This window comes from Aplysia californica, unplaced genomic scaffold (genome assembly GCF_000002075.1).
Source record: "Aplysia californica isolate F4 #8 unplaced genomic scaffold, AplCal3.0 scaffold00095, whole genome shotgun sequence".
NCBI lineage: Eukaryota > Metazoa > Mollusca > Gastropoda > Aplysiida > Aplysiidae > Aplysia > Aplysia californica.
In genome coordinates, this window is record NW_004797365.1 from 1,320,101 (window position 1) to 1,335,362 (window position 15,262).

Consider the following 15,262-nt stretch of genomic DNA (forward strand, 5'->3'; position numbering starts at 1 on the left):
GCACACACACACACACACACACACACACACACACACACACACACACGCACACACACTGTGACTTCACTTTAATAGTGTGTGTGTGTGTGTGTGGAGGGGGACTCTGGTGTGGGGTACGAGATGGAGGAAGTGTAGGGGAAGTAACTGTAAAAATGGTCATTTGAATAATATACAATTGTGAATACATGTAATATAATTTTAATTCCCTTCAATTCGTGCTGATAGACGGCAAGAAAAACGGGATAACGGAGACCCAACCAGTTCTTATTGCTCCTAACTTGACACAAAGCAGGATTTTCTATTTCTGCCACCGGAATGGTATGCCTAACTAGAAATAGATTTTTACAGTCCAGAAAAATACGAACAGCTTCAGTGAATGCCCAAACTAATGAGCCTGTATTGTTTCATTTTTATTATTCTTATAGGCCTATTAAGGTTTCTGATTGCTCAATGTCCTCCACTTGAATTGATTTTACAGGTGCTAGTATGATTGATATATTATCATTTTTGTATGTTCAAAGTTACACAATAATGATATGTTTTTAATTACGAACAGTGCAAGTTATGCGCACATGCAAATTATTCTTATTTCTGTGTACTCAAGATGACTCATTCCTCTGTCAACAGCTGGGAACATGTGTTTTCATGGATCCTGTTCTTACTACTGTGACTCATCTCATCCCATCTGTGGTCATCCGTGGATGTTGGAAGGATCTCTGGCAGCATTCCTGCCACCTTTTACAATGGCGAAAAGAAAGACATGGAGGAATCCTTGGAAACGATCTTATAGCAAACACAGAAAGGTACTTGGGCGTCAATAATGTATTCTTGCTTCCTCAACAGTAATTTATGAAAGAACAGCAGCTATGTTTGTCATTTCTTTTTATAGGAATTTAGCCCTTTTCTTAAGCTTAATAGGTCATTAGACATGCAACACAGACAGAAACATTTACAGTAAGCCCAAATGTTTGGGAGTTGTTACCCTAAACTTACTGTGGAAAGTACTATAATAGTCCTTATTGGCAGATGATGATATTTGGGTTCTTTAAAATATTATCATCCTACAATATTTACTATGTGTAAAATAATGTGAGTAACTTGACCTTGCATATGTAATTAAAAATTTTCTTCTTAATAATAAAATCTCTGATGTGTTTTATTGTAAATGACAGTACACATCAAACTGAGTTGCGGTTAAAATGTTGAAATGTCACGCTTTGAAACCATGGACGTTTTTCATATCCTGGTTAATTTTGTTCTCTATTCCAGGCATACTGGGAAGTGTATAATGACCTTTGTGAAAAAGTTAAATTGAAGCACCCATACAGTGAGGGTCGACGTCTCCTAGATGTCTTAGACATGTCTGTATTTGATTTCCTCACGGGTAAGTAAAATACACAATATTTTGTTCAAATTTCAAAGTCTTTATATAATGGCACTTTTGTCATTCTTTCTTGTCTCACTCTCTCGTGTTGATATATATTTAGCAAAATTTTAATATTTTTTTACAACCTTATGTATAACTGAGTAATCATCCTATGAACATTTATTTCAAGAAATAAGAAAAATATAATAGTTATAGTTTATGCCCCCTGTTACAGATAGTTGTTCAAGACACTACTTCTTGATAAACAAGTCTCAAAAGTCAAAAGCCTGTAGGGTGTCTCCAATCTCCAGCTGCTACTTGGTTTGTGAACTTATTTTGATGAAGTCTCTCACAGCGTGTTGTTGAAAGTCTGTAAAATAACAAGTTTGATATTATGAGTTACGTTATTTTGTACACCATGCACCATAGAAATAATCTATACTTATACAGATAATACTGCTCTATTGGCCACCTATCTAAAACAATCATCTTTTTACATATGATTTTACATACTTCCAGCTTCCCCCTTGTGCTTTTCCTGCATTATAATGGCAATGTCCAAGATGGCCACCATTTAAGACAACCACTTTTCTCTTCAACGATGAGTGACCATCTTAGACAATTTTATCTGTAATTTTCTTGTTTGCTTTCTGCCCTTGATGATATTATATCTGGTTATCTTTTACAGGAAATTTGGACAGACATCATTATGAAACATTCCGAGAATTTGGCAATGATACATTTTTGCTGCATCTGGACAATGGTCGAGCGTAAGTTTATGGAGCATTCTTCTGCACTTTTTATTTATCGTTTGCAGTAAGTTAATTGCTATCATAGTTTTTTTCTGTAAGAATACACCATCACACATTGTGGAGGCATATGTTCGATGTGCAGAAAAGTAATGGTTGTGTACGCGGAGACTTTTGCTCAAGCACTTAGCATTTTGATTGCTTTTGTTTATTCTGCTATTATTAATTGGTCGCAGTGTATGGATTAATTCCTACCGGACTCGATCATGAAAGTGAACATTTCTCACCAACATTGACTGTGATCATCAGACTCTTGCTAAGGTCATTTTTCTTGTGTCTAAAGCTGAAGACTTTCACAGATGATGAACACTGTTTAACCTAACTTCAGACCCAATTGTATATTAGATGATGTGGTAACGCAATTATGGTGATAAAAATATTTATTTCCACACAGATTTGGCAAGTCTAAGTATGACTGCATCTCATGCTTGGCCCCGGTACGCCAGTGCTGCATGATTCGGCTGTCCACACTGACCAAGCTGGTCAAGCTCTACCAGGGTCCACAAAGTCTGAGCTCTATCTTGAGAGAATCCATGGCAGCTGATCCAATCAATCCCATTCTGATGGAGCCTCACCTGGACGCTTTAGACCGCAGACTCAGCAAAATCCTTCATGTCATCAGCGGCTGCATCAAGGATGGCAGAGCTTGGGGAGATGTGGTTATTGATGATGGTGTTACGTGATTGTAAACATTGTCCATATATTTTCTTTGACAGGAGAATTTGTTTTGCCTATTGTCACTGTGTTATTGTTGTTGATCATCTGACCATCTATTGATTTTACTTGGGGAATTAGTTTTACCTGTTGCAATTGAGTTATAGTTAATGTTTTTGTTTTGAATGCTTTTTGTAGCTACTTGGTTTTTAACCCTTCTGTTGCATACTTTGTAGTAGGAGAATTTTGTCTGCTCTTTCAGCTTTGTTGAAGAAAGTGTTATGCCGGTTGTGCATAGTTATTCAGCTGGAAGTACAGTCATAGAGAAGACTACCCATTGTTGAGGTAAAATGTGGTCATTCTAGACAGTGTTATTATAAAATCGAAAAAGTTAGGAAGTATGAGGTGGTTATTTAGTCAGGTGATTGTCTTAGAAGGTGTCATTAGAGCAGGTTCGACTGTAGTTAAATGCTTTACTCTAAAATTGGCAAACTGTTAGCAAGGTGAAAGCTACTTTTTAATAGATAACTTGTACCTGGGTATTGTATGGATTAACCACCTATTTCAACACTACCAGTCACACAATATTCGCGAGGTGGAACTCCAAACTTAATATCCATTTTCAAAAGGACTAAACGGAGTAAGGGAAGAGCCTTGAAAACTCCCCAAATATACCAAGTTTAGGAACTCCCTGTTGGTGATTTGAACGAGGGTCATCAGTACCATAGCCTATCATGATGACAGCTGAGATAATAGTTTGCTCTAAGACAACTTGACTGTAGGAAACATGTGACCAGCACTCTTTCTCTGCCCTGCTCTGATGTACCAATACCTTTTTGAGAACCATAAAAATCACATGGCATAAAATGAGGAAGGGAACTTTTTATCATGACCTGGGGATTTTGCACATTTTTATACATTTTATAAAATCTCTATCTAGTTTACAAAATATGCACAGTAAAACAATAGAAAAAAACCCCTCATGATTCATTAGGTTTACATAGTTCTTGAAGGTTGAAATCCATCCCTTCCTACTGCCATTGGATGAATGGGTAGGGGACAACATGACAGGTCATACTTTCTTATTATCCTTCTGTTGTTTCTGTCTGTCTTTCTTTTTCCCAGCAGTATGTGACTATAATTGTCTCAATATGCTTCTCTTTTGCTCCTTCAGACAAAGCATTTGTGTAGAGAGTTGTGATTGTGTCTTTTGTTTCTCGTTTAGCTAACAAGTAGTGTTTTTCCACTCTGTTCAAACATCATAGACATTTGTGAAGCAGGCTGACAAAATGAGTTACTTCTCGCAATTTACAAATAGGGATATGGGCTAAAAATCAACACTAGGGTCAAATTTGTAGATTCTCCTATGTATTTCCATAGAGCTCGAATTCGAGAAGTAACTCACTTTGTCAGCATGCTTCACATTTGTCTTTCTAACTCTTTTAGCTTATCTATTGAGTTGTGTTTGTGAGAATCATGCAGGCATATTTCTCTGTGGAATGAGGAAGATGATTTGTTATTGTGCACATACAGATGGAGGGTGGGAGGTTCCAAATGTTCCTGGACTTCAAAGCATGTTTCTAACAAATTCACAGCATATGATGCAAGGAAATGTTCTTTCACATGCTATGAGAAAATGTTGGTTGTGATTACTGAATGGCTTCTCATTAACTTGGCAAAATTATTGAAAATTGATTACTGAAATTGTGTACAGTTTCATATGTCCCCATAGAGCTTATATAAACAATTGGACCAAATTGAAGAATGTGCTTCATGTAACTCATCTACTTATTGAATGAGAATGCTGAATGATGCTTCGACTGTGATTCATCTAATTCCACGGCTGAAGTCCGGAGACCACATTAATTCATTCCTTTTATCAAGTCTGCATGTGGATATGGCATAACTCATTACATATAATATGTATATTCATAAAGTAAAATGCATAAAGATGTAGGCTTTTTTCTGTAACAATTCATTGAACCACATTAGCTATAACTGTTTATATCTGATAGTGAGTACTAACAAAGGCATTGTGACTAGATTAAAGAAACTCTACTATAGACATACTCAGGCAGACTGACAGACAGACATTTAGGGTAAACAGACTCACAGACAGTGTGAAGAAAGGCAGACTGGCATAAAGCTTACAGAACCAATTGACTGATGGTGTCAATAAATATGAAGATTTTATTATGATAGGGCCTATAGATAAACCCTCGTAGGTAAACTTCAGTTTGTTGATAGAGATGAAAAATATTAGCAAATAATTACTCAGGCCTAGTGTTTGGAAAAAAAGCAAACTATCTTTTAAAGTAAAAGATCATCAAACAATAATTTTTATCATGGTCAGCACTAAATGCAATAATCCAGAATTACAAAAAAATTACATGTGCTGTGTTTTTTAGATCATATTTCCTAATATTAGTAAACTGAAAGGGAGTAACCATGGTATTGAATGAATGACAACCAATTAATTCTTTATCTCCGAGGGGGGGTTAACCCACTATGCCGGGGCCCTTTTTTGGTACCAAACCTAGAAATGACAAAAACGTCACTAAATTGGTCATTAAATAAAACCTAGTGAACCTATATTGATAAGTCTTCATCTAATGAATGAATTCCCGATAAAAGAGACTGTTTTCTGCTGTTGCCAAAAAATAATTTGATGTCGATATCGTTGTAAAGGTATACGCCCGAGCCAATGTCAGCAGCTCACTGGCACAGCGGTTTCGAGTGTGAGCTGCTGGGGGCGACTTGTTGGAGATAAAGAGTTAATTGAGTGTTGAGTGCATGGAGTTGTATAAAAGTGATGAATGAGTAGAAGGAATCCATTTTTTAATTCCTGATCTTTGAGCAATCTTATTCTCCATTTTTGACCAAAGAAGAATAAATGCGAAGTGACATGTAATTGTTTCTATAGTGAGGCATTTTGTAACATAAAGTTATGGATTTATTTTAGCACTGCTCTGAATGAAATGGCCTGTTCATAGTTGCCATCAAAGTGTTGTTGTTGGTGTTATTGTTGTTGTTGTTGTTGTTTCTAACATGAACTGCTGACCATTTTCAATTCCACTATATATACATCAATCATTATTTAATACCTTCACACATTCCGTGCAAATTTTATTTTTGTGTCCCAACTGATGAGTATTTTTGACATCATTAACTAATCATTGATTACTGTTTCTATTATTGAGTGTTGTTATTGAGAAATTGTTATTGCATTTCTACTCCCTTTGTCTGGCTGATTGTGGATTTTATTATGTCTAATGTAAAGCACGTGGATGATTTAACATGCTGAAGACTGGAAAATATATCAAAATATATATTGCAAAAATATTTGTATTGTTTTGTTAAGTGTAGTTTATGAACTTGTACACATTGACAGATTTATTGAATTTCACTCACATACAAACATATGATATAATGGACAGCTGATACTTTAGGTGAGTAAAGACTATGAAGTTATACTATTTTTCAACAAATGCACAAACAAAATCGAAAGACATGTGATTGATTGCTTGACATTCTGTTCTTAATTCTTTTTCCAAGGTACTGTTAAAATTATTGTGACCTTAGGCCTATCTATTTTTTAAAACTTTACTTGCCCACTATACTTCTTGCAGTAACCCTACGTTATGCTTTCATTTTCACCCCTCCCTTCTTTTTTCTCCTCACCTGAGGCTTAATGTGAGGCTTCAGTCCAAGCCCAATTGTTGGCATATATGATTGGTTGTTGTGTTTCTCATTGTGACACTTTTGTTAAACCTATTGTATTTTCAATTTGTTAAAGTGTCATCCTATAGGACTATCATTTCACAAGTAAAACAGTTCAAGACATTAAAGAATTGTCTTTTGTTATTAAATTCTTGAATTGTCTGTAACAGGAACAGAAGTCTGTTAGGTAATGGGGAGACCCTTCTCATTTTACCGAAAGGTCAACTGTTCAACTTCCTTTATGTGCACAGATTGGTTCTAAATTGAGGCCTACAATGTGTTGAGCGAGTGGAACATAATAGGTAATATTAGAAATCATTTTGAATGGAAAATGGAAAAAGCTGAAACCATACAATATACATCTTGAAATAACGTTGAACTGGGATGTATTTCATTGCTTTGGCATATCCCTCAAATGACAGCTATAAAGCATACACCGCTTTCTTTGGATGTACCTCAAACATTGCTCTTGATACAAATCAAATTTTTTTGTTTAAGTTGATCAAAGCATTGGTTTACAGGAGAATCTGTTGAAATATGCTTACATTCTACACTGAATGTTCATTCTGATGGTTATTTCAAAATGAATGAAGGCAAATGAACATACTTGTCAAAAAAACCAAAAACAACCCAGGATCATCCACAATAACAGTAGGACAGTAGTTTACTGCTTTAAAAAAAATAAGATTTGGAAATGCAATGAACCTTCCAACCTTGCTAAAGTGTAGAGATGAGAACAGCTACCATGTCAGTCTGTAGATTGAAAGATTATTATTTTAGTTTACTTTTGTCAAGTAAGTAGCAGGATTTTAATGAAATAAGGATATCGTTCTGTTGCAACACCCTTTCTACCACTGTTAAAGTTATAGACCTAAATGCAAACATGTGAACTGTTTGCACATTTACACTGCATTCCCATTCAACTATCTCTTGTAAAATTATACTTCAATCTTTTTGAATTTTGACAGACCATGCTTCAGTTATTTACTGCAAGTCTCAAAACAGATTGAAACTCCTTTGAAGCGAGAGGAAGGGGAATAAGGGGGCTAGCCATCTCTGCCTTCAACTTGTTGTGACATCTATAGCAATTTGTTTTGGGTTCTTTAAAGCTTTGTTCTATGAGAGCACAATGCACACACTGAATTGTTTAATAATATTGTTCTTAAACACATTTTGTGCCAATTCATGTGTTAATTGTTTCTTTAAGCAAAGCATTTGTTTTATTCTGTCCTTTGTAGTTCTCTTTGGTCAAGAGTCCCAATCAACGGTTTTACTGTGCGTCTGATTTTAAACAGAAGAAGCCAATAAAAGACATCATGCTCTTTTTTTATAGCCTTATAGCCTATTGCACACAACTGAATATTGGATGGTTGAATATGTCAGAAACTTACTTTCGTGGCCTAAACTTAAAACACAATTTTCAGAGAATGTTTCCTCGAATCTTGAGAAGTAAACTTGAGTAGGCGTATTGGTGGCCTATCTCGAAGATATTAACCTCCAAAGTCTGTATCACAGAAGCTGATGAACATCTTCAGAATACATGTTTTTACATTATTCAACTACTAAGAAGGCATTTTGGCTTTTTTTTAGCAGATTATTTTTTTCTGCTGTGGTCACTGTTTCTGTATAGGCCTACTGTTTGATCTCTGCAAGAGGGTATTTTTAAGATCTCTGGACCTTCAGGATGCAACATTGAGCAGATTGTATACTTTAATTGTAGTTTTCCTTAATTCGCAATGGAAATCTGCACAGTGTGGCATGATTTCAGATGTACATCACTGCAATTGTACATAAAATAATGCTTATTTTGTACAAACTTTTGAGTGACAGAGTATTGACTTATTCAGCAATGTAGCATTGAGCTTACTGTCGTCTTTCACTATCATAAACAATAGCCAGTGCCTGTTCTTTTTATATTTTTATCTGCATAATGTTTTTATGGCGCAATCACTTGATATTGATGTATGAATCTACGCAAATAAAAAGGGACCACAGTTGTCAAACTTACAGGTAGGCCTACAAAAGAGATATACACTGAACTTGAATTAAATGGCTCAGGCTGCTTTGTAAAACTTCGTACACAATGAGTCCTTCCTCAGAAGTTATATGAAACTTTGGTTTGGGACCATGGTTTTCAGCTCACTGTATCTGTCCAAAAATGTTATGCAAATAATTTTTAAACTAATGCCCATTTTGGACTTTTTCTGAAAACTGCCAGGTGTTTTAAAATACTTTTTGTGTAACAAAGCACAAATAATATCTTTCTAAAGTGTTTTTTAATGTTGTTTTTGGGGGGGATTTTTTTGCAGCGGAGGAGATTACTGTGACCTTCTGACTTTATCTGTTTCGCATATTATTCACCCATGTGTAGTATAGATTTTGAGGTCTTTTTCTTTGGCTTTTGAAGGACTGATGTTTCAAATTTCTTGAGCTTCCACTTAATCCAAGTTATTAATTTGTGGACATAATTTTTGTCCTAGGATATGTATTGTGTAAGTGCAACATGCAAAATCTGTTAATTATAAAGGAATTCTCGGAAGTAATCCGGCCCTTTCTCAGAAAATACTGTGAGACTGCCTTGATCTGTTACAAACAATTTCTTAACATTGTGGCGGTCAGTGTTTTAACTTTGTGGCTGTTCCTTTCCTTTGTTATATGTAGGTCTGTACTAGATAAGCGATATCGAATCATTAAAAAAATGGTTAGAACTGTTGATATACCATAGCACTCTCATGGTTTAAGAACACATGTTTTTTATAAAGTATTTTGCTGTTCTTGTAGATGACTCAATTCACATGTAGTATGCATTTATTTACAGAGTTTTCAAATTGCCTTTACTGTAGGAACTCTCCGTGTCAGCAATGTATCTGAAAACTCTGTAGGTAGATGCCTTGTTTCCAAAATTTTTTGACAAAAAAGAACTACTTTTTCCCTTCTCAAATTCTTGTTTCTACTCTTGTTTGCCTTTTTTTTAAACGCAGAAGCAACATTCTCCATTGTCCCAAGTCAAAGCTCTGTATACTCTGACATTGTAGCTTTTTCAAAATTCCTGAAAGCTGCTTCCGTAGAAACTACTATCAAAAGGTTCTCACAAAGGGAAGGTGCAAGATGGGAGATAGGACGATAGTGTGTCCTAATAGGGTCTGAGAGATATATAGAGATCACTGTTATTGCTATTTCTTGAATTTTTAGTACCTCATTATAGACAACATAGCTGTAGCAATGTAAAAAACTGCATCCAACACAAAGATGCATAATGTTTTGTCCTTGTGTAGCATCTAGCTTCTCGTTAAATTTTATCATCTCAATCTTTTAATAAAAGGCTGGCATACAAAAATATTAAAGGGAATAACAGTAGTGTCTTGTAGTGCACAGAGTACTTTGATTATGAGCTATTATCTTGTTTCTGTCTATATACCTCTTCAATGGTTTCATTTTAAAAAAAAACCCCAAAAAACAACAACATGTATGTCTACATTCTCTTTGAATTTCATATGAGCCTTTAATTATAATTGATTTTGTTCAGGTAGGTGTTGGACACTAACTAGAGAAACATATTAACAAGCTACTTCCTAGGGAATGAGGGCTGTTGGAACTATTAAAGTACAGCAAACTAGGTCATCTTTACCAAATTTGACTGTTTTGTCTATGTGTTCTGAATGAGTAAAAATATGGTATGGCTATTGATCTTTGTATCACACTGTAATTGCATTTGTGTATGTTTATCTAAAATTGCAAAAATTGCATTTTAAAAATACTGTGGATGTCTTGTTTTGCTGTGTTGTTGTTGCTGTTGTTGTTATTATCACTGTCATTATTGTTATTATTACTTTTGTTGATTATTAATATTATTGTTATTATTATTGTTATTATTATTATTATTACTATTATTTTATTATTATTATTACTGTTGTTGTTGTCGTTGTCATTTTTGTTGATGTTGTTGTTATTATTATTATTATTATTATTATTATTATTATTATTATTATTATTATTATTATTATGTGGTTTAATAGGAGACTGCTAAGAGTATCATTTAAGGAAAAGAAATCAAATGAGGTAGTGCTTGATGAAGCCCACGTGGGACGCTCAATGTTAAAAACAATCAGGAAACGACAAATGCAGTTTTTGGGACACCTGAATAGACATAGGGTCTTGAACATCTAGCTCTCACTGGAAAAATTGAGGGCAAGCGAGGCAGGGGTAGACCCAGAACAACATACTTAGGGAACGTAAACAAATGGGTAACAGGGAAAGATCAGGGAAACATAGCTTTTTTGAGAGCATCCGAGCAAAGGAATGAATGGAAATTTAAACCATGATCGCCGATGTCAGTCGCAGATCTGGCACTGGATGATGATGATAATATTATTACGACTATTGTTACTATTAAATTATTATCATTATTTTTAATAATTATTGTTACTATTGTTGTAGTCACTATTATTGTTGCTATTGTTGTTGTTATTGTTGTTGGTGGTTTGTTGTTTCTGTTCTTGTTGGTGCCGTAATTATTGCATTTCTCAATGCTAAGAATCAATCCATTTTTGCATTTGTGTTTCTTGTGCACACAAAAATCCCATTAAACAAATCTTTTTGAAAAATGGGATTGGTTTCATGTTATTATCTTTAAAAAGACGTTATTTCAAATTATGTTTCTATGTTACTTCACAGTTAAAGCTGTTGCAACACTGCTGTAATGTCGTGCTCCCTTAAAGTTACTGTGCCAAAAATTATAATTCTCTTAATTTTAGCTCGTTCTCTTCAAAAGGGCCTATTGACATACATTGACTCTCACTCTCAATAACAAAACCTTTACATGTCCCCCACTAGAACAAAAGATACTTTTATGACATAAAAAAACGAATTCCCATGAGATAACATTATAGATAACATTATATTAATATGTGAGGTTTGTTGGCAGTTCTAAAATGTCCGTTATGTGTCACCACCGACGGGGTACGTCGAATCAGTAGGCCTATCACTAAAGTTGATTCATTTGTCTTGCATTTGATGAAAAAAATATAGGCTGAATTATTGAAGGGAAACGCATTGTAGAAACGGTTTTCTGTAACAAGTTCTGCCAGCCGGCCTGGTACCACCCGTGAAAAACGTTAATGATGCATACTGGATGAGCTACAAACACTATTAATTATTATAGCTTTTATAATTTAGGCCTATGGGTCTGATTATTTTATACAGCGCTTTTTTTAACACTTGGCGTGCGCACTGAGATTCACAGCTTGGAATATTAATAATAGCAATAAAGCTGAAGTACTTGGATGAACATGCTCTCTCTCTTTCTCTCTCTCTCTCTCTCTCTCTCTCTCTCTCTCTCTCTCTCTCTCTCTCTTTCTTTCTCTCTCTCTTTCTCTCTCTCTTTCTCTCTCTCTCTGTCTCTCTCTCTCACCACCCCAACCACCACTCTCGCCTTTATACACACACGCACAACCACACGATAATATACATACTCTTGACTTTGACACACACAAACACACACACACAAACATACACACACACAAACACACACACACCACTCACTCTCACACACACACACACACACACCACTCACTCACACACACACATATACACACACACCACTCACTCACACACACACACCACTCATTCACACACACACACACACACACACACACACACACACACACACACACACACACAGGTGGGCAAACATTTAGTTTATGGATACGCCCGGATGAAAAAGGTTTGCTTTTGGCGAAATTTTAAAGCTTATTCAATTTATAATCAAAACCAGTGGACCGTTGTAATGAGACATTTACTCGCATAATTCTTTTTACGCACTATTTTGAGGTTGTTGTTGAGACCAGATTAATATTGTTGTTGTTGTTGTTGTTGTTGTTGTTGTTGTTGTTGTTGTTGTTGTTGACTTTGAAGTAGAAGAGTAGCTTTGATATCATTTAGGGCTTTGCAGTGGAACAGGTCCACAGTCAGTCTCATGCATAGTTACGCAAATGACATGTTGGTGGAAGTTCTGTTTTTTTTACTATCGAAGTGGAACAAAGTGGAAGTTGAGCTGTATACATTATGGAGCCTTTTATTCGCTGGCGGAAGATAGGGATATTTCCCTTTCTCAGCAGATAATTCATATTGTTATTTCGTTTTGTCGGAGTCCTGTTTGAAAACTGCTCTGCCTGTCTTTCCTAAAGCACAACTGCTCATCAAATCTTGTTTTTTGTTGCTTTTTACGATTTGTTTTGCTGTTTTGTATAAATGTTGGGCTGTTCCTGTCGAGATCCCCTTTTGGAAAGTATGTCTACTCGTTTCATCTCCAGGTGTGTTTGAGTGTCCAAGTATCCACTGATCACCAGGTTGACACCACAAGATGTTGCCAGGTGGTAGGAGTCAAACAGTATTATAATATGTGTCAGATCTTGGTTTAGCTGATCGTCATTTTCTACTACTTGCAAGACCGGTGAAAACCAGTAAAAATCACAATATTCTGTGTTTTGTCAAGATGAGTATCAAAAAATTGTTTGAAGATGGAACAGTTCTGTTTCAATTGTCATTGTTTCTGCATCACGGTTGCTGCATTTTTCTCCATAGGCTGCAGAAATCTCTTTTGAACTTCCATCTTGTCATGGTATTACTATAAGTGTTCCACATCCAGTTTTGGTTGTGTGGTTGTGCCTTTAAATGCTGAGTAGCCTGTATGGCATGGACGAGTATCCTGAATAGCTGTTGATTGTTTGATGTGATGGGTCTGGCGATATTGTGCTTTTGTCTCTGAGTGATGTTATAATGATTGGGGTTTTTGCGAGGATTTGTGTTTGTGTGTGTGTGGGGGGAGGGGGGGGGGTTGCTGTGATGTGGTGCATGATTGGTTTTTGCTGAAGTCGTCTTTTAGGTTTCTATGCATCTACTAATTTCCTGCTTGTGTGGTTAAGGCACATTCTTTTGGTTCTTTCACGGAACCCCAAAACGGTTTTATCTCTGCGAAGTTTAGGGATTCTACATTTGAAAAGATTTTTACATGCAGCAGTAGGGGTGGATCTCATGCCACCTTTTATGAAACGAAGGGTACCGGTATTATTCTGGACCTAGTTGAGGTTATTGTAAATGGTTGTACTGTACACAGTGAGTAGACCATTGTTGTATTCTAGGTATAAAGAAGGCATAGAGTTCTCACAGTTTGTTTATCTAATCCACAAGGACTGCTTTCAAATTTCTTAAAAAATTAGAATCTTCTTTTCATCTTAGCCTGTATTCTCTCCACATGGCTTTTCGTTTTTAGATTTGAAACAGAATAATAAAGCGGTATTTAAAAAAAAGATATTTGAATGGTCTCGAGGCACGATAGAAAGGTGTGTAGCTTAATGGGGCACGCCAAGACCCAAGAGACGATTGTGGCCGGCCACCGTAGAAAAGGTAGGGAACTTACCATGTATTTCCCTAAGAAATGTTATGACCTAAGAAATTAAAAGAAAGTGTCATGCAGATGCCCCAGGGCCTGCTGCCGGGTCGACGCCTGTTGTAAAAACAAAGAGGGAAGATACAAGCACGGATGAGCGCTAATGATGACGACAGCAATAACATTTTCTCGGGAGGGCTGCAGTGTGACGGTAGCCTTCCAAAGTATAGAAGGAATAAACATTTAAAAATTGGAACATTGAAAGTGAGAACCATCTGCAAACTAGGGAATTGAGACAACCTAATAAAAGAAGCAAGTGAGCTGGACACAGATATTTTAGTTATATCAGAAACTCGTTGGACTGATGATGGTGTAATAAAGAAAAATGGCTATATCTTCATACATTCTGGTGGTGATCAACATCTACACGGGGTAGGGATATTACTAAAAGAAAAGCCCGAGAATGGGATATTGGCCAGTAAGTGAAAGAAACATCCAACTTAAAATGCGATCACAGTTTAACATCGCAACACTCCAGACATATGCCCCAACCTCTACATACGAAGGTGAAAAGATTGAAGAATATTATGGAGAAATAGATAAGATCCTTTTAAAGAAGTAAAATTGAACGAAGTACTTGGCATAATGGGAGACCTGAACGCCAAAGTTGGAAAGGGACTATATCAAGATATCACTGGCAACTATGGGTTAGGAGAACGTAACAAAAGAGGAGATAGACTCTTATTTTTTTGTGAGGAGAACAATCTAGTGATAGCAAACACCTATTTTCAACAACTAGCAGGTAGACTACACGGAAAAGACCTGGAGATATAGACAGACACCGACTGGATTACATCATGTAAGAAAAAGATTCAAAAACAGTATTAAACAATGTAAAACATACCCAGTAGATGACACAAACTCCAACCGCAACCCCCTCATTGCAAAATTGCCATAAAGCTGAAGAATTTAAAGAGAAGGGCTAATATGAAAACCAAAATGCACATTGACGGGGGAAAATTGAAAACAAAAGAAGAAAGAATGGTGTATAAAGTGGAAGTTCAAGTCCTCAGAAACGAAGCGATAAAACAGTTCAGAAGAGAAACGTGTAAAGAAAAGATAGACGCTAAATGGAAAAACTTCAGAGACAGCATCAGATGTGGAGTAAAAAAAATGCCAACAAAAGAAGGAACAACCAGTAAACCATGGATCACTTAAGAAACCTTAGAACCAGGGGAGGCTCGTGGGGCTAAAAAGTGGGCGTGCACAATAATAATTAAGCTATCGCATGCTGAAGATAATCAAGGGTATAGATTGTAAATGAGA

The 15,262-nt window shown here is 36.0% G+C and overlaps 1 protein-coding gene across 1 annotated transcript in view; it reads left to right on the forward strand.

The window, feature by feature from the left end:
* Positions 1-9,985, forward strand: part of LOC101857014 (extracellular serine/threonine protein kinase FAM20C) — a 70,444-nt gene extending 60,459 nt beyond the window's left edge. The window contains exons 10-13 of the mRNA XM_035968894.1: positions 628-803; positions 1,270-1,384; positions 2,055-2,136; positions 2,570-9,985. Of these exons, the coding sequence (XP_035824787.1) occupies positions 628-803; positions 1,270-1,384; positions 2,055-2,136; positions 2,570-2,858 (662 nt within the window). The 3' untranslated portion in view covers positions 2,859-9,985. The remainder of the gene's footprint in view (positions 1-627; positions 804-1,269; positions 1,385-2,054; positions 2,137-2,569) is intronic.
* The last annotated feature ends 5,277 nt before the right edge of the window (positions 9,986-15,262 follow it).